Below are 27,925 nucleotides of genomic sequence, written 5' to 3' on the forward strand. Positions count from 1 at the left end.
CTCCACCGTGCTCCACACTGGGGGGGGAAACAAAGTGAGAGCAGCATGTTGAAACATTCACCTTCATCATCTGCCGTCTCATCACGTTCTACACAACATGAGTGACAGCTGCTTCTTCAAACCACTTCATCTAGCAGCAGCTTGAATCCTTGTAGGAGACTTTTTCCCTGAGCGCTGAGCTGTCCTCTCCATACCTGAGAGTGTCCAGCCAGCGTGGATCCTCCAGTCCAGCAGAGAGCAGCGCAGCTCCAGAGTCTCCTGGGTGATTGTAGCTCAGGTCCAGCTCTCTCAGATGGGAGGGGTTGGAGCTCAGAGCTGAGGCCAGAGAAGCACAGCCTTCCTGTGTGACCAGGCAGCCAGACAACCTGCACACACACACACACACACACACACACACACACACACACACACACACACACACACACACACACACACACACACACACACACACACACACACACACACACACACACACACACACACACACGAGAATTTTAACTTGTCAAGTCGAATGTAGTTCTCCCACTAGGGGAGATTAGGATGAAGCTAGGTATCAACAGGACACACTTATGGTCAGTGGCGGTTCTACGTTGGTTACACCCCGGGCAGGACACCCTGCGGGCGCCCCCTGAAAAACTAAATGCTGGCCTAGAACACAAAGTTTTGTGTTGTATATATATATTTTTTTTTTGGGAGGGAGAGGGACGAAAACAGCCATGTTTTATCATAACAATATCAGTGAAAGAGAATCTTACATTTCTCAATTGCAAGAAAGTCGAGGTGTGCCTGACTACAGCCCACTAATTCCATTAGTGTGCTGCTCTATACCGGGCGCCAATGGCGGGCCGTGCATTTCAAACATAGGCCTTCACTGGTGACCTACATGAACTAATCCAACTCTCTATGCCATCATTATGACTCCACGGCTATAGAAACCATCAATATTACACAGAAATGCAATATAACAGGGCGTTGCATCACAGACAGGTATCGCATGTAGCAAGAACGAATGCCATTACTAAAGCACTAAACCCAATTAGGACAATTCAACAAGTCTATTTTCACCGCAGCCACAGCAGCCATACATACAGCAGAAACTGCAACATTAACCTAATTAAATGACAAAAATATTAAAACGTTTAAATAAAATGCATTACTCACCAAAACTACTGATTATTTGTACGCAAAGTCCATCCTCCTTTCTTTCCTCAAGGAGAGTTTGATTACACTGCTGTACAGTTTATCTGTGTGTTTCAGTTCCAACAATAAGTATCTTTCCATCGCCATGGAGGCTAATGTTGAAAGTCGATTCTGTCCAGTCGTGTTTCTGGAGGAAGTTTTAATTCGCTACAGGGAATCGCTTTATTTATTGTTCGCTTTATTTTAGTTTGTGCCGGTAGCTATCGATGCTTTGCTGGCTCTGACCAGTACTTCTCTGACCATCCAATCAAAGGACGTGAAAATAACGACGTCACTGGACGCCTGCTAGATGGCCTCGTTGTTGCCAACTCGAAATCTGATTGGTTGAAGCAACATTTCTTTGACCCTGGCAACACATGATGGCTGAAATATGATTGGATAAAAGCTCTAACAAAAACATAAACGAGTGGAAGCAGCGCAACTAAGAGAAAAGCTATGAAATGAGGAGAATAGACTATTGGAAATAATTTAATACATATTCAGACGTGCCGTCCATGTGAGCAGGTTGGGCAGGAACTACTTGCAAAAGCATGCTCCCAAAAAAATTGTCCCTCAGTAAATCATTGCTCCATGTCTATTTTTAATAATGTGATTGTCACATCAACTATCTATAGTTTCTGTAGGCTTTCAGACTATTTTTGGTCTGTTGACATCAAATTTTGGATGATGGTGGGTGGCGATTCTAGTTTACAGTGTCATGTTGGGGCAGGGCAGCTCAGCGACCGCGTTCCTCCGTATGTTTATCACATAACCCTGCAGGCTTCAATAAGGATTTCCGTCCGCGCTAACAGTGGATCCCCCGTTACCCCCCTTGTTGTTCCATTTGGGAGACCCAGAGGTGAATAGTCCCCCGCGCCCCCCTCCCCTTTCCCCTTCACACAGCTTCTGTGACGGCACCTTCTCAGCAAGCAGTAGGGATGAGTCGGTCGCGACCGATTCGTTCACAACGAACGAATCCTGAACGTGAACGACAAGAACTGGTTCCCCAAAACAAGAAGAACTGGTTCTTTGATTCTTTCTTTTTCTAACATAAACCGAAAATATGGTCACGTAAATAAAATATACAAACGAACAGAGCTTCGTCTCCCTGCGACTTATATTGATTAAGTCTACAACGTTCTCAAAGATTCAGCGAATGAGAGGTAGCAATGGTGTTGCCATGACACCTGGGTAAACAAATGACAAGGCGGTACCGTCGAATATGTGCGCTTTCTCTGTCTGACGTGGGTCATACCATTCAACGTGGGGCCACTCATATATCCCCCTACATTTCCGAAAATAGACTTGACCTCGATCTGTTTATTCGATAAACGCATTTCCCAATCCCAGGAGTCTTTGCTCCATTCTACGTCAATTCAAGAACAAACAAAGAAATTAAACTGCAGTTCGTATTTTTTATTTATGACCATGAAAGTTCTGTAATGCCTGAATAATGAAGAATTAAATGTAAAGTAAAATACAATTATTATTTAATTAATTAATTAATATATTATAGTAAAAATAAAACCATGAATGACATATAGAGAGCAAGCAAATGGTATAAATATTGGTGGGACGTTGGGTTGTACCATATAGTATATCTTGTCGATTTTCACGGGGGTTAGAGCCTAGAAGTCGCTAAAATTATGCTCAGGGCCGTCTCGCGGGGAGGGGGGGGCAGACACCAAATGACGTAATCTGACGTAACGAACGAATCAAAACGAACAAATCAAACAAACAAATCATTATAGTGAACTGAACTGAAAGAACTAGTTCCCGGAAAATAATCATTTTGCCCATCCCTAGCAAGCAGGGGCGCCAATGTGCCATTCCCCACACAGTGATATAATAGATAATAAAAAAAACCTTTGTGGCGCATATTATACTTTTTTCTTTTTTAAGTGCTCATGCCGCCCCCCCATGTGTCATGAAAGAATGCCGCCCCGGGCGGCTTCCCGCTTTGCCCGTGCCTAAAACCGCCACTGCTTGTGGTGTAACTGTTGGGTAAAACTGACCTGAGAGTTTCAAGAGTACAGTGTGGACTCCCCAGTCCAGCAGAGAGCAGCTTCACTCCTGAATCCTGCAGATCATTGGTACTCAGGTCCAGCTCTCTCAGACTAGAGGAGTTGGTTCTGAGAACTGAGGCCAGAGCTTTACAGCATCTCTCTGACAGTTGACAGTCATTCAGCCTGCACACACAATGAACACAACATTTTAGGAACTGTCATTAATGTTTTATTTGAAATTGGTTATTAGAGATGTTTTATTATTTTAACTAAATGTCAGTTCAGTAGATCTTCAAAATATGACTTACCAAAAGGTCAGATGAACAAAGATTCAACAAAACTAGAGATGTCCGATATTATCGGCCCACCGATATTATCGGCCCGATATTAGCATAAAAATGTAATATCGGTCAATATCGGTATCGGATTTTTTTTGCCTCAAAACCGATTTTTTTTTTTTTTTTTTATAGCTCAAATAAATGTTTTCAAAATTGTGCAGTAAAGTGCACATTGTAATTGACTCAAATTTGTGCACTTATTCAATTAAGGTTATTGAGTTTTAGTTAAAGAAACATACTGCTATGTTGCACATAGTTGTTCAGGTACAATGTTTTATCATTTGTGAAGTCAAGTTTGCCCTATTTGTTGTCAAGATTATCTCAGGGAGAGTGTAATCCAAACTGTTGTCTGAGACCATTAAAAAAATAAAAATAAACATGGCACTTTTCCCTTAAATTAAGTTGAAGTATTTTTCTTATTTTGCACAGACAATGTTAACATTTGGAAAGCCTTGTTGCATTCAAGAATGCATCCAGTGGGGCATCACAATAACATTAAGCATGTTGTGTTAATTCCACAACAGGAGATATGTAATGTTACCTAAATTAGGTTTGAGAAAAAATAAATAACCCAAATATCGACATCGGTATCGGCTGATATCGGAATCGAAAATTTAGAGTTGGACAATATCGCATATCGGATATCGGCAAAAAAGCCAATATCGGACATCCCTAAACAAAACTCCTCAAAATGTCACTAAAAAGTGCCAGGTGTAAGATGAAATGTTATTAAACTTCACTAAACAACTCTAAAGTCCAATTTACTGTCTGACTACATGATTATCAGAAAAATAGGAATTAGGGCTGTCAAGCGATTAAAATATTTAATTGCATTATTGTCATAGTTAACTCACGATTAATCGCAAATATTTTTTCTATGCTAAATATCCCTTGATTTCTTTGTCCCATTAATTGTTCTAATTTGAATGCTCTTATCAACATGGAGAAGTGCATCGGCTTGCCTTGTGCAAATGTTTTTTTATTGATAACAACATTGGCATATACTGATCAAAACAGTAAGATACAAATAAAAGCCTATAGTGCAATTAAACGATGAACATACAAACATACTGCCTTGAACATAGCAATCAGGCTACTGCTTCTTTGTTTTGAGCCAAATAAAAAAAAGAAAAAAAAAAGATTTAAATATGAATTTGCGTTAATCCCGCGGTAAATAAATGAAAGCCGTTAAAATTGGATTGCGTTAACGCCGTTAATAACGCGTTTAACTGACAGCCCTAATAGGAATATAATAAAACATACACATTAAACTATCATTAACAAACTGAATCCAACGTACACCTTTTACTGTCATGGTAACACAAATAGAGTGAGATTGAGGTCTTGTGTTTGATAAGATGAGTGGTAATGAGTGGACTGCCAAGGTTTAGTTCAGTGCCGAGTTAAGGTGCGGCTGTATTGCGGCGCCGATGTAATCGCTCTATTGGGGAACACGGCCCACTTAAGTTCCCTTGAATACACACTGCTTTGATCAGAAAACTAAAACAGTGCAATGTGCTTTGTGCAAAGTTTCATTGAAATGTCACCGCAGCACTAGCTCTAATCAAGAGCCTGTGAAGTAATGCACTATTCTGGATGACACAGAGAAGAAAATAAATCCTAATTGAAGTAAATTATCCAATCAGGAGCCGGTTATTAGTAGTAGGTATTTGATTGAGGAGGAGGAGGAGGATGAAGAGTTGGTTGGTGAGGAAAGAGATGTTGAGGCGCTGGCGGTTCAAAGAGAAAAAGACCACATATTAGGGCTGGGCGATAAACCGATTTTATCGATTAACTCGAGTGTGTAGCTCACGTCGACTTGTTTAAATGAAAATCGGTTTTCTCTTCAACATCCGCCAGCGCTTCCCTCTCAGCTCCCGTAGTTTGGAATGGACTCAGCCCTCCCCCCGCACAGAGCGCGCATTTACCAAAGTGATGCACAAACATGGCAGCGAGTGTGACAAGTTGTATATAGGGCCCGACCGATATTGATTTTTGAGTGCCGATGCCGATTATTTTCAGAGAAAAATTACGATTACGATTTAATCGGCCGATTAAAAATAAATAAATAATAAGCATATAAAACGTAGTTTTTGATACCTTAAATATACTTTAAACACTTTTGACGAATATGTGAATTGAATGCAGAACCTTTGAGTGTTTTAGAATACATTTACAGTCAAAAATTAGTGTAATTTAAAATGTAAAATAAATAACTAACTCCCAATGTGCTGCGCTCATGAGCAGTGACTAACACGTGCGTGCTGAGCAGTATGGTCTCACCGTTAGAGTCTACAGTATAACAAATTAACATGGCCTGGGACCTAAAGAAAAACAGGCACAACATGCTCAAACAACGCGTCTTGTGTACATTGGTGAGGTGAGCGCGCAGCTGCCTGAGCGAGCGTGCTTTCATGTTGTACGGTAAAATTCAATCTCCTCTTTTTTACTCCAGCTAAAGTTGTTAGTTAGCTAGGCGAGTAGGAGCGCAATCTGCAGGATACTAAGCGCAATAACATTTAAAAAAATAAATAAAATAATAATAATAATAATAATAATCGGTTGTAATCTGCGTCTTTTTGGCAGATGTCGATTATTTTCAAAAAGGCTATAATCAGCCGATTAAATCGGCAGGCCGATTAATCGGTCGGGCCCTAGTTGTATACAACAATTTATTCAGACCACAGGGTTTAAATGTGGTCGATAGGGTTTACATGTTTAAATGTGGTCGATAGTGTTTATTTATGGTCGATAGGGTTTACATGTGGTCGATAGGGTTTAAATGTGGTCCATAGTGTTTAAATGTGGGCGATAGTGTTTTAATGTGGGCGATAGGGTTTACGTGTGGTCCATAGTGTTTAAATGTGGGTGATAGTGTTTAAATGTGGGCGATAGTGTTTACATGTGGTCGATAGGGTTTACATGTGGTCCATAGTGTTTAAATGTGGTCGATAGTGTTTATATGTGGTCGATATTGTTTAAATGTGATCGATAGTGTTTAAATATGGTCGATAGTGTTTAAATGTTCTTTTCCCTCACTCTCCACCTCATCCCTAACTCTCCACCTCAAGCTGGTGTGTAGTGAGCGTTCTGGCACCGATTGGCTGCCGTGCATCACCCAAGTGGGTGCTACATATTGGTGGTGGTTAGTGAGGTCCCCCCTTCACTTTAGGCGTCTTTGAGTGTTATTAATTATTATTATTCTTCATGTTTAACCTCTGTTTTCCTTTTATTCCAAGTCTGTTTTACATAGTTTTGAATGATGACTATATGCTCTGTAAGGTGACCTTGGGTGTCTTGAAAGGCGCCTCTAAATTAAATGTATTATTATTATTATTATACAAGTACAATCTATTTTGAGGTAAACATAATTCATTTGAAATATATCTGTGTGGTTTAATAATTTGTCGATCTGTTGGTAATGCCTCGGGGCTCCAGTAGGGGGATCGCGCTCCTCTTCCTCATTCAATACAGACGAGTGAGGAAAGAGCTGCGTGCATGTTTTTCTCATTCTTCTCCCGTTACTATTCCCCTTTTTAAGGTAATTACCGTTTGCAAAACACTGTATATTTATGAACACATGTTGAAAGTTTGAATGTTATGTTGGCACTTTATCAGAACTACCTCTTATCATTAGTAATATTTTATCTTTACAGAAATATTTTATTTTATATTTTATATATTTTACATTTTATGTTATGTTACCGGTTACACTGTCTACAATGGCAGGGCTTGCCATAATGCCTTTTTATGTAAAACGATTTAAATCGGAAATCTGATTTTTTGTGAAAAAATCAGGGATTCTTTTTAGGCCATATCGCCCAGCCCTACCACATATGCAATAAAAACATTAACAACTGATTTAAAGGGAGTGAATCTGTTCAGATGAATGGACACAGATGGATGGTACGTGACCAAGTACATTCTCACGTCTAATAAAGGGGTGCAAACACATTTGTTAGTGTGCCACCAAAGGAAAAAGTTAGTGGCATCAGTAGAAGATTTGTCTTGAGCAATGAGAGGAAATATTCCACTGATTTATTTAGACCTGTTAACTTTCTGGAGGTAAATCTGGTCAATGTCCTCTGATGTGAAACTTGTGGTGGAACTGTTTGAGATATTGAGCAAAACTGACCTGAGAGTTTTCAGTGTACAGTGTGGACTCCCCAGTCCAGCAGAGAGCAGCTTCACTCCTGAATCCTGCAGATCATTGGTACTCAGGTCCAGCTCTCTCAGACGAGAGGAGTTGGAGCTGAGAACTGAGGCCAGAGTTTTACAGCATCTCTCTGACAGATGACCAGCATTCAGCCTTCACACACAATAAATACAACATGTTAGGAACTGTGATGAAAGTTTTATTTATAATCTGTTATTAGACATGTTTTATTAGTTTAACTAAATATCAATACAGTAGATCTTCAAAATATGAGTAACTTAGAGCTCAGATGGATAAAGATTCAACAAAACTCGTGAAAATATCCCTAAAAAGAGCCAGTTCTAAGATGGAAATGTTATTAAACTTTAATAAACACCTCTAAACTCCACCTTACTGTCTGACTACATGATTATAAGAAGAATAGGAATGTAATAAAACAAACACCTTATACCATCATTAACAAACTGAATCCAACGTACACCTTTTACTGTCATTGTAACACAAATAGAGTGAGATTGAGGTCTTGTGTTTGATAAGATGAGTGGTAATGGCGCTGCGATGCACGCAGACTGCCAAGGTTTAGTTCAGTGCTGAGTTAAAGCGCCGCTGTATTGCAGTGCCGATGTGATCGCTCTATTGGGAAACACGACCCACTTCAATTTCCATGAATACACACTGCTTTGATCAGAAAACTAAAACAGTGCAGTGTGCTTTGTGCAAAGTTTCATTAAAATGTCACCGCAGCACTAGTGCTATTCAAGAGCCTGTGAAGAAATTGACTATTCTGGATGACAAAGAAGAAAATAAATCATAATTGGAGTATATTATCCAATCAGCAGCTGGTTATTAGTAGTAGGTATTTGATTGAGGGGGAGGAAGAGGATGAAGAGTTGGTTGGTGAGGAAAGAGATGTTGAGGCGCTGGCGGTAAAAAGATAAAAATACCTCCTATGCAATAAAAACATTAACAACTGATTTAAAGGGAGTGAATCTGTTTACATGATTGGACACAGATGGATGGTACGTGACAAAGGACATTCTCAAGTCTAATAAAGGGGTGCAAACACATTTGTTAGTGTGCCACCAAAGGAAAAAGTTTGTGGCATCAGTAGAAAATGTGTCTTGAGCCCTGAGATGAAATATTCCACTGATTTATTTAGACCTGTTAACTTTCTGGGGGTAAATCTGTTCAATGTCCTCTGATGTGGAAGTTATGGTGGAACTGTTTGATCATTGATTAAAACTGACCTGAGAGTTTCCAGCGTACAGTGTGGACTCCCCAGTCCAGCATAGAGCAGCTTCACACCTGAATCCTGCAGATCATTGGAACTCAGGTCCAGTTCTCTCAGACTAGAGGAGTTGGATCTGAGAACTGAGGCCAGAGCTTCACAGCATCTCTTTGACAGATGACAGGCATTCAGCCTGCACACACAATAGAAACAACATGTTAGGAACTGTGATTAATGTTTTATTTTTTAATTTGATATTAGACATGTTTAATTAGTTGAACTAAATGTCAGTACAGTAGATCTTCAAAACATGAGGTCAGATGAATAAAGATTCAAAAAAACTCCTGAAAATGTCCTTTAAAAGAGCCAGTTCTAAGATGAAAATGTTATCAAACTTTATTAAATAACTCCTAATTCCACCTTACTGCCTGACGACATGATTATGAGTATAATAGGAATGTAATAAAACATACACCTTTTAGCATCATTAACTAACTGAATCCAACGTACACCTTTTACTGTCATGGTAAGACAAATAGAGTGAGATTGAGGTATTGTATTTGATAAGATGAGTGGTAATGGAGCTGCGATGCACGCAGACTGCCAAGGTTTAGTTCAGTGCTAAAGCGTGGCTGTATTGCGCGTTGACTTTCTGGAGGTAAATCTGTTCAATGTCCTCTGATGTAGAAGTTGTGGTTTAACTGTTTGACCATTAAGTAAAACTGACCTGAGAGTTTCCAGTGTACAGTATGGACTCCTAAGTCCAGCAGAGAGCAGCTTCACTCCTGAATCCTTCAGATCATTGGTACTCAGGTCCAGCTTTCTCAGACTAGAGGAGTTGGAGCTGAGAACTGAGGCCAGAGCTTGACAGCATTTCTCTGACAGACTACAGCCATTCAGGCTACACACACAATAAGCACAACACGTTAGGAACTGTGATTGTTTTATTTGAAATTTGTTATTAGACATGTTTTATTAGTTGAACTAAATCTCAGTAGAGGTAGATCTTCAAAAAATGACTTAGAGGTCGGATAAGTAAAGATTCAACAAAGCTCCTGAAAATGTCCCTAAAAAGAGCTAGTTCTGCGATGAAAATGTTATTAAACTTTACTGAACAACTCTAAAGTCCACCTTACTTTCTAACTAAATGATTATGAGAAAAATAGGAATGTAATAAAACATACACCTTATACCATCATTAACAAACTGAATCCAACGTACACCTTTTACTGTATTGGTAACACAAATGAAGTGAGATTGGGGTCTTGTGTTTGATAAGATGAGTGGTAATGGAGCTGCGATGCAGGCAGACTGCCAAGGTTTAGTTCAGTGCTTAGTTAAAGCGTGGCTGTATTGCGACGCCGGTGTGATCGCTCTATTGGGAAACACGACCTACTTAAAGGAATACTTCAGCGGTGGAGACATGAATCTGAATTGAAAGTGGGTCATATATTTAGTTGAATAGTAACATACATTTCTAATTTTGAACCTCCCAGACCGAGAAAAGATAGACAGTGACTTTTTGGCACTTGCGGATTGAAGACGACAACTCCCACAATGCCAATCAGCGTTCACTCTCTGAGGGACGTAACATAACAGCCAATCAGCGTTCACTCTCTGAGGGACGTAGCATAATAGCCAATCAGCGTTCAATCTCTGAGGGACGTAACATAACAGCCAATCAGCGTTCACTCTCTGAGGGACGTAGCATAACAGCCAATCAGCGTTCACTCTCTGAGGGACGTAGCATAACAGCCAATCAGCGTTCAATCTCTGAGGGACGTAACATAACAGCCAATCAGCGTTCACTCTCTGAGGGACGTAACATAACAGCCAATCAGCGTTCACTCTCTGAGGGACGTAGCATAACAGCCAACCAGCGTTCACTCTCTGAGGGACGTAACATAAGAGCCAATCAGCGTTCACTCCCTGCTAGGGGTGTGACGAGGTCTCGCGAGATTAAACTCAACGATATTACCCGTCGTTTTAAAAATCTGTCTCGCGAGATTTGTGAGCTATCCAAACTTCTATTTGTGGCCTGTAGGGGCAGTAATGCGCCTTTGCTACGTCTAGCCTGCCAGAACCTAACGAAGGAGAAGGAAAAGAAGAAGAGGAGGAGAAGGAGGGGAAGCAGGGGAAGCAGCCATAGGCAGTCAGAATGACGTCGGAAGATACCCGTATTACCGTCGAAGATGCCCCCGCCACTTTTAAATCATTTGTTTGGCAGCATTTTGGGTACCCGGCGGGAAATGATGAATGGCAGTAGAGTGACTGATAAGACACGGACAATACCAAGTTGTCAGTGACATACTTGGTCAGACTCTGTTTGCACTATTTGCACTCTGTTTTGACGGAGTAGAAGTTTGATTTGGTTTTGCAGATAATATTGTTCGCACTTGAAAAAAATAGAATTATTTAATTAGGGGTCCAAGCCAACAGGTTGGAACCCTATTGTTTTTGTAAGAATTTTTTTTATTATTATTCCCCCCTAGAAGTGGGGCCACAGCCCAAACCGTAAATGGTGCCGACACGCCAATTGCATGACTAGATCCAGGTCCCTGAGTTCTAAGCAGACGACCAAATCCAGACACGCCGGCCACTAGGTGGCGCTATACCAAGGAAAGACGCGTTTGGGGCTATAACTCCCACACCGAACCTCCCACATTCAAAACCTTATACACACATATTCACTGGAGTCTGCTGCAACTTTTGGCATAGGCCACGCCCATTTGCGTCTATAATTTTTTAGTATAACAAATTAACATGGCCTGGGACCTAAAGAAAAACAGGCACAACATGCTCAAACAACGCGTCTTGTGTACATTGGTGAGGTGAGCGCGCAGCTGCCTGAGCAAGCGTGCTTTCATGTTGTACGGTAAAATTCAATCTCCTCTTTTTTACTTCAGCTAAAGTTGTTAGTTAGCTAGGCGAGTAGGAGCGCAATCTGCAGGATACTAAGCGCAATAACATTTCTAAAAAAATAAATAAAATAATAATAATCGGTTGTAATCTGCGTCTTTTTGGCAGATGTCGATTATTTTCAAAAAGGCTATAATCGGCCGATTAAATCGGCAGGCCGATTAATCGGTCGGGCCGTAGTTTGTACTCTTCGGCCCTTCTAGCCGGCAAAGAAATTTCTACTGACATGATATTATAATAGCGATTTGAAAATGATAGAACACAGGTTCTGTATCGGGGAAGTATCGATTTAAGTTCCCAGGTCTGAGCAAAGAGATGTTGAGGCACTGGCGGTAAAAAGAGAAAAATACCTCCTATGCATTAAAAACATTAAAAACTGATTTAAAGGGAGTGAATCTGTTCACATGAATGAACACAGATGGATGGTACGTGACCAAGGACATTCTCAGGTCTAATAAAGGGGTGGGACCACATTTTTTAGCGTGCCACCAAATGAAAAAGTTAGTGGCACAAGTACAAAATGTGTCTTGAGCCCTGAGACGACATATTCTACACATTTATTTAGACCTTTAACTTTTTGGAGGTAAATCTGTTCAATGTCCTCTGATGTGGAAGTTGTGGTGGAACTGTTTGAGATATTGAGTTAAACTGATCTGAGAGTTTCGAGTGTACAGTGTGGACTCCCCAGTCCAGCAGAGAGCAGCTTCACTACTGAATCCTTCAGATCATTGGTACTCAGGTCCAGTTCTCTCAGACTAGAGGAGTTGAGAACTGAGGCCAGAGCTTCACAGCATCTCTCTGACAGACTACAGTCATTCAGCCTGCACACGCAATAAACACAAAATGTTAGGAACTGTGATTGTTTGATTTGAAATTTGTTAAAAGACTTGTTTTAGTAGTTTAAAGGTCCCATGGCATTCTACTTTATGTATTCTTTAATATAGGTATTAGTGGGCAACTAACACAGTATTCAAAGACGTTTCCTAAATTCAGCCATGGTGCAGAGTTACAGCCACTCCGAGCCAGTCGCACATTGAGCTTCCCCCAAATGCGCTGTTTTGGCGTCTGTAGCTTTAATGCTAATGAGGAGGAGCGAGGCGGGTCAAGGAGGAGGGTGGGGGTGTGGCCCTGAGCAGCTTCCGGCCCTCGGCAGCGGGGCTCAAGCGGGAAACATTCGCGGGCAACAATCCCTTTCTCCTCCATGTCGTGGTTCATGTACTTCAGGGAGTCAAAGCCAACGTTCCTTTCCCCCAATTCCTTCTCAACCTTGGCTGGGATAACCCCCACTACGAGCCTCGTTGTGAAAATAAAAGAGATGAGAGTCTGACGTGTTATGAGCCATAACACCAACAGCAGAACGGTTATCCTAATAACAAGGAAGTGTACAACACTTGCGTTACAGTCCTGGAGCTCTATATCTAAATTATATCCTATAATACATAGATATCTATATCATATAAAACATATTATCACGGCCAAAAGCTGTGTGCGCCTCCAGACGGTATTATGAATCACAAACGACTTGCACTTGCGTTACAGTGTGTGTAATCACACACACACACACACACACACACACACACTGTAATGCAAGTGCAAGTCGGGCAGTCGCACGGTCATAGCTCATTGTCTCAATGGCGGGCCAATCTCTGGGCGGGCAAGACAGAGAAAGGGGAGAATGCCTAGTGCTCGTTTTAGACCGAACGTAAGTTTTAGCCACTGGGGGACGATAGGCAGGCTAGGGGAACTCATATTATGGTTAGAAAAACTCAATAAAGTGAGATTTTCATGCCATGGGACCTTTATCTAAATGTCAATACAGTAGATCTTCAAAATATGACTTACTTAAAAGGTCAGATGAATAAAGACTCCTCCTAAAAATGTCCCTAAAAAGGGCCAGTTCTGAGATGTAAACTTTACTAAATAACTCTAAAGTCCACCTTACTGTCTGACTACATGATTATCAGAAGAATAGGAATGTAATAAAACAAACCCCTTATACCATCATTAACACACTGAATCCAACGTACACCTTTTACTGTCATAGTAAGACAAATAGAGTGAGATTGAGATCTTGTGTTTGATAAGATGAGTGGTAATGGAGCTGCGATGCACGCAGACTGCCAAGGTTTTAGGGCTGCAACTAACGATTATTTTAATAATCGATTAATCCGTCGATTATTTTTTCGATTAATCGATGAATCGGATAAAAAAAAGAAACATTTGGAATTACTGCATCTTGATTAAAAAACGGAACATTACTTCAAATTCACAGTGCAGACTGAAGTGTAAAACACCAGGTTATTCCTCCAACGTCCCGGAACTATTAAAAGTAATATTAAATAATAAAAATAATAAAAAAACATAACTGGGATAACACAAAAAAAAACATACAACGTATGATATACTTTTATATGTATATAAGGGATGTCCATGGTTAACCGGTCAAACCAATTGATACCATTTTTGAGACTCCTTGAAATAGAACTTGTAATATTGCTTTAATTGCTGATAAGATGATGATAGTTCAAGATAGGACATTAAAAAGGTCATAATTCTATCTTATCTTATCTATTTTATATTACTGGGAAAACAAGTTTTCACCAAAATCTCAAAAAAAAAAATTCTGTTGTATTTGAACGCATCAATCATATTACTGAGCCGACTTGAACACATCACATTTGACACTGTCTGTGGCCATTGGTTAGTTTTTATTTTTAAGCTAACTAGCTCTTTATCCTGCCGATTTTAACATGGATTTAAAAACTGCATTACTATTTTTAACTGACGGGACTTTCTACACCGTCCGGTTGTGTGATTACTACCGCTGCTTTGAATGACTGTTGATGCACGCGGTGCCGACTCCGAGCCCGTCTGCACAACGTCTGCAGCAGCAGCAGCTGACAGAGTTTTCGGTTGGACTAGACGGATACAGAGTTGAAGGAGTTTTTTTAACCCAAAGACAGTGAAAGTACAACACTTTTATGTAGGCCTACAGTCCAGTTTTAAGATATGACCAAAATACAAGCTGTGATCGCTCACACTAAAGCTCGCTGTGGGCGTGCATGAACCGTGAACCAACCTGTCGGCGGCTGGCTGTAAACAGTGCTGCGCCTACGAGTAACTTATTAATCGCGCGACACAACGAATCGATGACCAAATTCGTTGCCAACGCATTTAGTAATAGATTTTTATCGATTTTATTGATTCGTTGTTGCAGCCCTACAAGGTTTAGTTCAGTGCTGGGAGTTTAAGCGTGGCTGTATTACGGCGCTGGTGTGATCGCTCTATTGGGAAACCTAACCCACTTAAAAGGACACATATTATCTCGCCTACCGCTATTCCCCTCTGTTTCAGTCCCTTCAGAATGCGCTGTTTCTGGTGTCTGTAGCTTTACTGCAAATGAGCTGCTGCCCATTGACCAATGAGCTGTCAGACTGTACCACAGCATGGAGGACAAGGTATTGCTGCCGTTTGCGGACACCTGGAGTTCTATATCTATATAATAAAACATAATAATAATAATAATATTATATATGGGTATTTATATAATATTTTATCTGATATCGCGGCCAAAACCTATGCGCGTCTCGGATGATATTATGAATAATAAAGACTGCGTCTGACGTCTCTGGCACTTCCACAACATGTAAAGACTCGTAGTGGGGGATATCTCGGCCATGGTTGAGAAGAATTGGGGGATACAAACTTTGGCCTTGACTCTCTGAAGTCCATGAACTGCGACATGGAGGAGAAACGGATTGTACTCCGGGAGCTAAGCTGCCAGACTGCCGCCGAAGCTCCGGCGGTGTGCTCCAGGAGTTGAACTGCCGCCGAAGCTTTCCAGCTGTTCCGGCGGGTGTCCTCCGGGAGCTGAAAAGTCCGGAGGGGGTAGCTCGCCGGCAGTCCGGCAGCTTAGCTCCGAGAGTGCAATCCCTTTCTCCTCCATGTCTCCTCCTCCGGACTGCCGCCGAAGCTTCGGTGGCAGTCCGGCAGCTCGGGCGGGGGGAGGCAGTCCGGCAGAGAAAGGGATGGTACTCCCGGAGCTGAGCTGTAGGGCTGCCACGAGTGTCCCCCGCCGGAGCTGCTCGTCCGATGGTCCACAAAATCTTAGCTATGCTCTGATTGGAGGGGAGTGGGGAAGTGGGAGGTAATATTCAACTGTGCACCCTTCCTACGTAGGAGGGGGCGCCGAAACTGTTACTATTAGTAGGTATTTGATTGAGGAGAAGGAGGATGAAGTGTTGGTTGGTGAGGAAAGGGATGCCGTGGCGCTGGTGGTAAAAACAGAAAAAGACCCCCTATGCAATCAAAACATTAACAGCTTATTTAAAGTGAGTGATTCTGTGGAGGTAAATCTGTTCAACGTCCTCTGATGTGGAACTTGTGGTGTACCTGTTTGACCATTGATTAAAACTGACCTGAGAGTTTCCAGTGTACAGTCTGGACTCCCAAGTCCAGCAGAGAGCAGCTTCTTCACTCCTGAATCCTTCAGATCATTGGTACTCAGGTCCAGCTTTTTCAGACTAGAGGAGTTGGAGCTGAGAACTGAGGCCAGAGCTTCACAGCATCTCTCTGACAGATGACAGCCATTCAGCCTTCACACACAATAAACAAAAAAAGTTTTACTTTTTAACATAATGAAGGACGTGTTGAAAAATGTAACAAGATGTTTTATTGATTCAACTACGTAAAATCCATAAATGTTAATTGAATAATCGGTGTAACTTTTACTTAAGTTTTAACATAATTCATCATCATCATCATCATCAGTTTTCCCGCTGGGCGCATATCAGGCCTTGGGGCGCTACTGCTGGAGAGTTGGAAGTCTCTGTTCCAGCAGCAGCTGTCGAAGACAGACAGGATGTCTGTCTTCGACTGACCTAAAGCTGTCGAAGACAGACAGGATGTCTGTCTTCGACATCACATTGACATCAGTCAGGGTTAGGTACCTTGTCAAGGACACCTTGACACTCGGCTAGGAGAAGCCGGGGATCGAACCAGCAACCTTCAGGTTACCAGCCAACCCGCTCTACCTCCTGAGCTAATGCCGCCCCAAATTAATGTATTAGCTACATTATCTGCGTAATTAGAAAGTGTTTTTAGTTGACCTAATGTTTTGTTAATACTGCTTGTTAAAATGTTTATATTTTAACAAGCAGTATTGTAGCGTTGTGACTGTCAGTGATTGTATCTTCACATCGGACATTGAATTTATATCTGTACCATTGTGTCCTTTTTAGCTGCCAAGCGAGTTCCCTCAACCCTTTTTAACAGCATTCTATATACACCAAAAGGCAAATGCTGCCTCTGCTTCCAGCAATCCCTTTTATGTGGTGCAAGTTAGTCCATTTCACCAGATGCGCCCAACTTAATTTCATGTCATTTTAACCATGTGTCCCTTAATAAGACACTCAAACTTTCAGCAATTTTCACCTGTCCAACCAGGTGGGATAAGACACTTGATCTCTGTTATGGGTCAGTTAGGGATGCATACAAATCATTACGACTTCCCCCAAGGGCTCAGCTGATCAAAATTGCGTGCATCTATTGCCGACATACAAGACTGTTTTAAAACAGAGAAAATACTCAAATAAGGGGAAAAAAAGAACTGGATAGAAGAAGCTGTGGAAGCTGTGTCTGGGAAAGTTATCAGAGCACGGACTGGGACATGTTTAAACAGTCCTGTGATGATGACTTGGACGAGCTGGCTGATGTAGTATGTTCATATGCTGCCTTCTGTAGAGACACAATTATACCACGCAAACAGGTTAACATTTTTCCAAACAATAAACCATGGGTGAATAGTTCTGTTAAATCTTATGTACAGAAAAAAAGGCTTGCTTTTAAGAGTGGAGCAGTCTCTGAGTTGCATGTGGCTACCAAAGAGCTGAAAATTGAAATTCTTAAAGCAAAACAGAAATATAAGACTGAACTGGAGAATAATCTGGGCTCAGCCTGATCCAGTATGAAAACCAGCGCATCCAGAACACGGCAGCGCGCCTCGTGTTCAACCTACCGAAGTTCTCCCATGTGACCCCCCTCTTCCGAGACCTGCACTGGCTCCCTGTAGTAGCTTGCATCAAATTTAAGACGATGGTACTGGCATACAAGGCAGTCGATGGAACTGCCCCTGCCTACCTTCAAGCATTGCTAAAGCCACACACCCCTGCTCGATCCCTCCGCTCAACTACCTCAGCTGGACGTCTGGTACCGCCATCGCTAAGAGCTAGCAAAGGTCGATCAGCAAAGTCACAACTTTTCGCGGTTCTGGGACCTCAGTGGTTGAACGAGCTCCCTGCCGCTCTCAGGACCACAGAGTTGCTCACTATCTTCCGAAAAAGACTCAAGACTCACCTGTTCAGAGTCCACCTCGACACTGCATAGCCACCCTCCCCCTTCTGGCCACCATTGTACACTGTATTGTATTGTATTGTATTGTATTGTATTGTATTGTATTGTATTATAGTACTTAACTGTGTAGCAACTGCAGTAGCTGCTATCATTGCTGTAACACAGGGAATTGGTTAGCCTAGTGATTGTTGTACTTGCACTTGGTTCTATGAACATCCTTTCTGTGCCGACAGCGATATATTGATGCACTTCTTATGACAAATGTACTTATTGTAAGTCGCTTTGGATAAAAGCGTCTGCTAAATGCCCTAAATGTAAATTTAAATGTAAAACCATAACGGGCCTCCAGAATCAGAGAAACAGCAAAGTCTCCCTCTAGTGGACTTCAAGTCGGACACCGAGTTTGCTGATGCTCTTAATTTATTTTATAATCGTTTTGATACTCTTGATTTTAGCCATGAGGTTCAGGAACTTGGTTTTAAACTCAAAGACAAACAGCACTTTCAACTATCACAAAATGTATTTTAAAACATCTTTCACACGACAAAGGTCAACAAAGGTACAGGCCCTGGCAATATATGTGGCCACCTACTTAAATCCTGTGCAAACGAGCTGAGCCCCATATTTCATTGAATTTTTAATAGGTCCTTGCAGACACAGCATTTCCCTAAAGTCTGAAAGGATGCTGTGGTAGTCCCCGTCCCCAAAAACCCTTAATGATTTTAGACCAGTGGCTCTTACATTAATTATAATGAACAATTTCGAGAAATTGGTAAGGTCAGAAAAAACTGAGCATGCACTTGATCCCATGCAGTTTGTCTACAGGCCACGTAGGGGTGTAGAGGATGCCACTGTCACTTTTCTCCACTCTCTTTTTAGACACTCTCTTTTTTAACACTTGGAGGTAAGTGGGTCTCATGCCCGACTCCTTTATGTTGACTTCTCATCTGCCTTTAACACAATCCAACTCCTCATCCTGGCGGGCCGGCTTTTAGAACCGATCAACCTAATTTTAATCTTGTGGGTTGGATTGTGGATTTTCTAACTGGAGGGAAACAGAGAGTCAGGGTTAATGGAGTACTGTCCAGCCAACTTTGCTCCTCTACTGGTTCACCACAGGGATGTGTGCTGCCACCCTTACTTTTTATCCTGTACACCAACATGTGTCAAAGTAAATTTGAAAACAGGACCATAATTAAGTATGCGGATGACTCCGTTATTGTTAGTCTCCCCCAGAAAATTTGACTAGTCATGGCCCGATAATTGATGAATTTATGAAGTGGTGAGAGGATTCAGATCTTCAATTAAACATATCCAAAAGATATAATTTATTTTAGGCTACGTTTGCATGATGATGGTCTGAACAGAACACGCAAAAGTGGCGTCGGGTCTTCACTTTTTATTCCGCGTTTAGACAACGATTTTCGGGAGGTAATCTGCGTGCATACGGTGACGCAAAAGTGTGTGGAATTTGATTGGGTATGCATGCCAGGCGGCTAGGTGGTGCTGTGCTACACCATCACACAACACCGCCATGTCTGAGCGCATGAGGAGAATCTTCCTTCTTCTCTTATCCGCGCCCCGAAAACCAAAATGATCCTTCTCTGTTCAGTAATACTACCTGTACATATCCTGTACATTTCGTGGAAAGACTCCAGTAATTTATTAGAGCTGCCAGAGCAGCTTGACGGTCCAACGCATGGAAATAATCCAACATGTTTGTTTATTTCTCCGTACTGGCGCATGTATGCAACGTAATCGCGTACGCGACGTGAACAGATCTGAGCAGTTTTAAGTAGGGATGCACCGAATATTCGGCCACCGAACATAAAACACCAAATATTTTTATTTGTGATAAAAAAAAAAAAAAAAAAAAATGTTTTACTCATTTATTTAAAAGGTACAATGTTCTTAAATTCTTGCTATAAGGTCTGCAGGAATGTTAGAAAACGTTCAGTATTAAATAAATATTTTGTATCAAATTTATAATTGATTTTTTTTATTGGCAAGCAAGACAATAAATAAAGGACATTTAATTGTTCGATTTATGCAATGGTGAAAAATTAAAGCAAAATGAATGGAAAACAGTAAAAACCACATTCGGTATTCGGTTTCGGCCTTCGGCCAACTGTTTTAGTATATTCGGTTTCGGCCAAGAATTTTCATTTCGGTGCATCCCTAGTTTTGCGTCTTGGCAGTGTAGACGGAAACGCTACGGCGGAGCTTATTCAAGTTTTCCACTCTGGAGGGTGGTTTCAGATCTTTGCGTTTTTAAGCCCCAAAAACGCCGTCACCGTGTAAACGAACGGCCCTTCCGATAAAACATTTTGTCGTTTTTTTCCGTAGGCGTCCTCGTGTAAACGGGGCCTTAGAAAACATGTTTCCCCTCGCGATGTCACAACAATAAAAATACAACCAGTGCAATATTGGGATTTGTATAAATACCTTTGGAACGATCATTTATTTTAAACTGAACTGTGTACTTGAACTTATCTGTGTGTAAATAGGGGCACCAGCAGCTTCACTGTCTGAGAAAACTGTTCTACCTCCATGTGGATAAAACCATAATGACCTTGTTTTATCACATCTATTATATTATTTTCTTTGGTTTCATGGTTTGGAAGTCTTTCTGTCAAGAACAGGAAGTCACTTAATCAGGTGGTGAAATTGTCCAGTAAGTTAATAGGGGATTCTCAGCTGAACCCGGCCTCCCTGTACACCAGACAGGTACAGCGGATAACCAACTCCATTTTAAATGACTATTTGCATCCTTTGAACAATGAGTTTCAGCTTCTCCCTTCTTGAAAAAGCTCTTTATTTCCAAGGTCTAAAACCAAGCGTTTTAAAAACACCTTTGTTACAGCTGCCATCACGCTGATGAACAAGCTGTACGAACTGCAAAATTTGCACAAAATATACCTGGAGCACATATTTTGTGTATTGTTTATGAATTTGTTGATTTTTTGATATTTTTCTCTTTTTTTTTACTATCTACATTATGCTGGTCAGTTTTAAGGGTCCTAATTGGGATTAGCACTGGAGCACTTTAACTGTTTTACCTGACGGTCCCATTTGTGTTTGTGTGTAAGTGATGTCTGAAACTGTGCCCGTCTGAAACGGAAGCCAACTTTTCAACGACAAAGAAAGTTTACCTATGGGTACAAATAAAGTAACCTGAACCTGCTTAAAACATTGGATATTTAAATGTTTATTACGATTTGGGTGTATGATAAATAGTTGATTGAAAATGTTTTTTTAATCTTTACGGATTTTAAATTGTATTATTTATTTAGTGTTGTGTTTAATGTAATACATTATCACTGAACGTGCAGCAAATAATTCTATGTTATTATAACTTTTAATTTCTAGTTTTATGTATAATATCTTTTGTGTATTGTTATACATGTTATTAGTGAACGTACAGATATGTTTTTGTTATAATAACTTATATACTCAAGGATTGGGTATATTGTGTTGAATAATTGAACCTAAAGAGATGTTTTGTATATTATTATGACTTATATTCTAGTATTATGTATATAGTGTTGTGTGTATTGTAATACATGTTATTAATGAACTTACAGAGATGTTTTGGAGGCTTTGATCACTGGCAGCAGCCTCTGAAGACCCTTCTCTGAAGCTGAGTATTTCTTCAGGTCAAACACATCCAGGTTCTCTTCCGATGACAGTAAGATGAAGACCAGAGTTGCCCACTGAGCACGAGAGACACGTTTTTTGGAGAGATTTCCAGATGTCAGGAACTGTTGGATCTGGTCCACTAGAGAATGGTCGTTCAGCTCATTCAGACAGTGGAACAGATTGATGCTTCGCTCTGTAGAGAGATCTCCACCTATCTTCTTCTTGATGTAAGACACTGTTTTCTTAGTGGTCTGTGAGCCCATTCCTGTCTGTCCCAGAAGACCTTGTTTAATCGGAGTGATCAGTGATCTACTTCGTGTCTGGCCCAACAGACCTCGTAGGACATTCTGATTGGTCTCCAGAGAGAGGCCCAGGAGGAAGCGGAGGAACAAGTCCAGGTGTCCGTTCTTACTCTCTAAGGCCTTGTCCACAGCACTCTGGTAGAGGAGGAGGAGTTTATCTTCACCGAAGATTGGCTCTTCTGTGAGCAGATTAAGTCCTTCATCGTCGATGAAGGACTTAAAGACATGAAGGGCAGCCAGAAACTCCTGGACGCTCAGATGGACAAAGCAGAACACCTTGTCACCTTGGATGAGCCCACACTCCTCTTTAAAGATCTGGGTGCACAGTCCTGAGTTCACTGAGGCTTCGTTGAAATATTCTTTACACTCTGCCAGGTCTTCCTCGTAGAAGATCTGGTCGCCACTCTCTAGCTGTTTAAAAGCCAGTTTTCCCAGAGAAAAAATTATCTTCCTACTCTGTGAACTCCAGTCTTTATCATCTATCCCACGATACTTCCTGTCCCCCTGTATGGACTGAACCCTCAGGAAGAGGCTGTACATCTGAGTCACGGTCTTGGGCACCTCTTCTCCTATCTGGGGATCTTTGAAAAAGTCCTTCAGAACCTGAGCAGTGATCCAACAGAAGACTGGGATGTGACACATAATGTGGAGGCTGCGTGATTTCTTGACATGGGAGATGATTTTGCTGGCCAGCGTCTCGTCTCTGAATCTCTTCCTGAAGTACTCCTCCTTCTGTAGGTCGTTGAACCCTCTGACCTCTGTCACCATGTCAACACACTCAGCAGGGATCTGATCTGCTGCCGCAGGGCGTGTGGTTATCCAGATGCGAGCAAAGGGAAGCAGCTTGCCCCTGATGAGGTTTGTCAGCAGCACGTCCACCGAGGTGGACTCTGTGACATCAGTCCAGATCGGGTTGTTCTGGAAGTCCAGAGGAAGTCGACACTCATCCAGACCATCCAAGATGAAGACAACTTGGAACCGGTCAAATCTGCAGATTCCTGCTTCTTTGGTCTCAATAATGAAGCGATGAAGAAGTTCCACCAAGCTAAACTCTTTCCCTTTCAGTGAATTCAGCTCTCTGAAAGTGAGGAGAAATGTGAAGTGTATGTCCTGGTTGGTTTTGCCTTCTGCCCAGTCCAGAGTGAACTTGTGTGTTAAGATGGTTTTACCAATGCCGGCCACTCCAGTTGTCATTATTGTCCGGATTGACTTATCTTTTCCAGGTAAGGGTTTAAAGATGTCCTCACATTTGATTGGTGTTTCCTCCTTGAATGGATCACTGGAAGCTGTTTCAATCAATCTGACCTCATGTTCCTTGTTGACCTCTCCACTGCCTCTCTCTGTGATGAAGAGCTCAGTGTAGAACTCATTCAGAGGTGTTGAATGTCCTGCTTTAGGGATTCCCTGAAACACACACTTGAACATCCTCTTTAAACGAGACTTGATCTTTTGTTGGCACTCGACAGCAGGAGATCCTAAATGAGAAAACAACAGAAGACATCAGTTAGTGGATGGTGGCATCACTGGGAACATGTCAATATTTCCTGTTGAATTATCAACTTCATGATATTTAGTGGCTTCATAAATTGTGGTTGGAGAAGCTGGTCTTGACAAAGACTGTATGTTACAGATTACAAATGTTTAGGACTATTTCGTTTTTTCCACAGCAATAAGATTGGTCTAATGATAGTAATAATGATAGTGAATTGGTGCAAAAATGAAATGATGATGCTGATATAACAAGATAGTGTTGCATCTGTTCCACTGAGTTATTCTGCTGTCGATCTGCAGTTTATGTTTAATATTAACATTAATAATAATTACATTGAATAACATTTTATTTCAAGGCACTTTTTATGACAACCAAGGTTGCCTCACAATTCATAAAACACCAAAAATTTAGAGTAAAAAACAGCAAGAGCTGCATCGCCAGCAGCATGATCAAAACAAGACATAAGACCCAGGTAGGAGGGGGTAAGAACAGTGAGGAGACCCAGGTAGGAGGGGGTAAGAACAGTGAGGAGACCCAGGTAGGAGGGGGTAAGAACAGCAGTGAGGAGACCCAGGTAGGAGGGGGTAAGAACAACAGCAGAACGGGGATACGAGGGGAACCCATGGTAGGGGGTCATTACAGCGAGAAGGCCAGTGGGAACACATGTGTTTTGAGGAGATTTGAATCTTGTTAGGGTGTCTCTTTCAGTTCAGCTCAGAGCCCTAGCAAATAAAACGTGTTTTAAAATGTTAAAAGATGAACTACGTATTCATCTGGTGAGCAAACCATGACATAGAGGGTAATGCAGGTAGAGTAATAACTCCTAAAACTTGAACTCGCCCAGCGTGCTACCATGCCGGTCAAGTGGAACAGATGACTTCCCGTCCATAGGGGCAGAAAGCTCAGACTCGGGCAAGCTCCCCCGGCCACTACTGCCTGACGTAATCAGACCAGCAGATTGATTCCTGACTTGTTCTGAAAGACAAATCAATAGAATTTGAATGGATACCATAATTGTAAAACAACATTGCGTTCTTGGTCTGCTCTGCTGCTTGCCGCTCCTCGCTCCAATGCCAAAATGAATTCTGGTGCATCTGTGCTACCAAGTTCCTACAATATACCAACCGGTGCATCCTGGGTAAAATGGGTGTGTAGAAAACACTTTTGACCATTCATTGCCAAATGCAAACTTGGGACAGTACTGGGACTGTGACAAATGACGTATCACAAAGACCCAAGAACACGAGTACAGACATCAACACAAAAGGCCAAATGCATTTACAATCATAAACTTTAAAATGATTGATCACAAGTGCAGGAAGTGCAAAATACTCAACAGTGACAGACAGCCAGAGGCGTTACTATAGGTAACTACAGTGCAGGCCCAATGGGGCCCGGAGCTCAGAGGGACCCGTGTTCTAGGCCCCACGGTGAGTGGTCTCATGGCCCAGTCAGGGCAGCTGCACGTGTTGGCAAGGCCTGGTGCTGGAGCACTGATCGGCTAAAGTACCTTAGCTAAAAAGTATTTTCTTCAGCATTTGCATATGAAGTACCTAACCTGCGTTCCCATCACATGCTGGTTCATTCCAGCTTTCACAAGTTAATTTATTAGTTGAAAAGACGAATCGATCTCAACAGTTTCGGATTCTGGGATATTCTTTATGTTGACTGCTAGTAATCCAATGCTACGACTTGACTGATGTAGGTCCACAGTTGTCATCCCTTTCCGAGATTATTTTCTTTTATGTGAGGGAAAGACGTGACCATCGTGGTGAAAACTAGCGCTCCATCATTAGCGGCCATCAATCAGTCACTCAACCCTAACCCGTTACTGTTTTGGGGAATCCATGTGCAGAGGTGGAATAAACCATTTTGTGCTTCCTGGAAGGGGTCTGGAAGGAGTAATACTAAATGTAGATTTAGTATTGCCACTTTTAAAAATGGGTGTGAGGGGTTAAGGTGAGGGCTACCAAACTATAAAAGCTATCCTGTCAAACTAGCAATAACACCATTGAGCCAAGGAATACAGCAGCACTAAGTAAAACCCCTACCTCTCAAAAAAGGTAAAATGTATGCCACACAAATTCAATCCCGAGTGGATGATAATGAATCACTGGATCCCAGTGGATTAAAGGACAAAGAAGCTCCCCTCTAGTCGAACCAAAGCTGGCAGAGACCGTTTCTTTAAAAAGTAGATTCATGGTAACAACTCACCCACACCAGCAAGAGAAGAGATCAGACCCAGCTTGATGCATAAGTGTTTGTCCCTCTTCTTCATACTATCGATCATCATCTGACTTGCTCTCTCCCCTTTACCGATCACCATGTCGATCAGACAACGTGCTCGGTCCGCTCTGATCTTCAGGCCCTCCATCACAGAGTCCTTTTCCTCAGTATTGAACACCTGCTGCTGCCAAAGGTCATCCAGGAGACCTTTGATAACTGGGTCTGAGACTCTGTCCACGAATTTAGAACGGATAGTTCCAAGCTCCTCTGGAAGAGAAATCAAGGGGCAATATTAAATGACAATGAGCAAACACGATAGTTGACTCATTAAACTCGTCTTTATTGGGGTAAAGATAAAACCGTTTGTTGCACCAACTTGTTAACTCACAACATGAAAAAAGTCCTTAAAACGAACAACCTTGATAGTTCATTTAAATATTGTTTCTAGTTCAGATCAATAATTCTAAAAACCCATGCCTATCATACAGCAAAATTCAACAGTTTGTCCCTTGTGCATTAAGATGAACACATCTTACCTTCCAGTTCATAGTAACGTGGCTTTGCGCCGATTCCATATACTTTCATATACTCTGGTTTTTCCCTCACTCTTCCTTGAGGCTAACGCCTGATTTTTTATAGGTTAGAATATCTTCTTCGACATTTCGAATGACTACATTATGAATAGTGTCTATTCTATGACGTGCGTTTCATGCGTGCAGATTAACCATCATCAACGATCTAGTGTAGAGGATAATCCTATTTCCTATCACTTTAATCTGTAGAAGAGCTTTTGTCCAAACAAGATCCGACAAAAGGGTTTACTTAGAGGAAGCCTCTCATGACCTGCTGGTATCTATACACTTTTCAGCTTACATTGGTTTTAATCTTTTAGTTGTAGGCTGTAAGCAAACAGTAAACCAATATTTTTTGGCTATATCTGAAAGTTTGTTGACGTCTTTACATTATAATCCTTGTTTCAGTTTATCAATACTTTGACAACTGGTCAACAACAGTATCTTTTATTAATATAAAGGTTTCTGACTGATCCAACACAGGGCATGATCCAACACAGAGATTTGGATCGTAAACTTTGCTGGAGCACATTTCTCTCATGTAAAAATAAGAAAAATCGAAAAAATAATAAATTCTAGATCACCACTGGTTTAATTTTTTAATTACAATTATTTGGACGATTGAGTGCATGCAGGTGAGGGGGAAGGCATCTTGAGTGAGGGGCGCTGCCCTGTGAAAGCCATAATTGTAACCTTGAATCGGCTAAATATAGGTAGATCTTTCGTTATATTTGCCCCAGACTATGCTTCAATAGTGATTAAACAATGATTAAAAAGGCCTATTGTGATGGAAGTATTCTCTTGCTTAGTTTCATGCGCTGTCATGGTAGTTTCGCTTGCTCGCACACACTCTAAAAAATCATTATCAATTAGCTGCTAATTGCTGATTAGCAATTCTGCTAATCTTGAGTCAGCCTCTACAGCTGTAGTAAGTTTCATAAAAAGCGTGGGAGCGGTTTAGGCTGTGTAAGTCAACCGTGGCGGAATAATAATAATAATAATAATAATAATAATAATAATAATAATAATAATAATAAAACTAACAATTACAATAGGTTGCCTTCGTACTTTGTGCTTCGCCAAGCTGAATCAAACCATTTAACCTGATACCCCACATAACCCTAAATATATCTGGATCAAACCATTTAACCCCCAAGAGGTAAGATGTCTCCATATGAAATTCAAAAGTAATTTAGTCCGAACAGGACAAATAAGAGTCTCATACTGATCCTTAAAATTTGAATTTCTTCTCTGTCTTCAAAGTTAGAGACTCTTCTGCTCTTCATGATAATAGTCCCCTCTGTCTTCAAAGTAAGAGTCTCTTCTGCTCTTCATGATAATAGTCCCCTCTGTCTTCAAAGTAAGAGTGTCTCCTGCTCTTCATGATAATAGTCCCCTCTGTCTTCAAAGTAAGAGTCTCTTCATGATAATAATCCCCTCGGTCCTCAAAGTAAGAGTCTCTTACCGCCCCACAGTGTGTCGGCCAGTTCCTCCTGGTTCATCTCCAGCTCTGTTTG

The 27,925-nt window shown here is 41.4% G+C and overlaps 1 protein-coding gene across 1 annotated transcript; it reads right to left on the minus strand.

Annotated features, from left to right (window-relative positions):
• Positions 1-199: 199 nt before the first annotated feature.
• Positions 200-27,913, minus strand: LOC115538233 (NACHT, LRR and PYD domains-containing protein 12-like; the record flags this gene model as incomplete). Its single annotated transcript, XM_030349889.1, has 9 exons — positions 27,874-27,913; positions 25,825-26,103; positions 24,451-24,585; positions 22,130-23,593; positions 21,760-22,081; positions 16,245-16,421; positions 9,635-9,808; positions 8,927-9,100; positions 200-365 (listed from the first exon to the last, which is right to left on the minus strand). Coding segments are annotated over exons 1-9 (2,928 nt in total), but the record flags the coding sequence as incomplete, so codon positions are not given.
• Between the last annotated feature and the right edge of the window lie 12 nt (positions 27,914-27,925).

Source organism: Gadus morhua, unplaced genomic scaffold (genome assembly GCF_902167405.1).
Source record: "Gadus morhua unplaced genomic scaffold, gadMor3.0, whole genome shotgun sequence".
NCBI lineage: Eukaryota > Metazoa > Chordata > Actinopteri > Gadiformes > Gadidae > Gadus > Gadus morhua.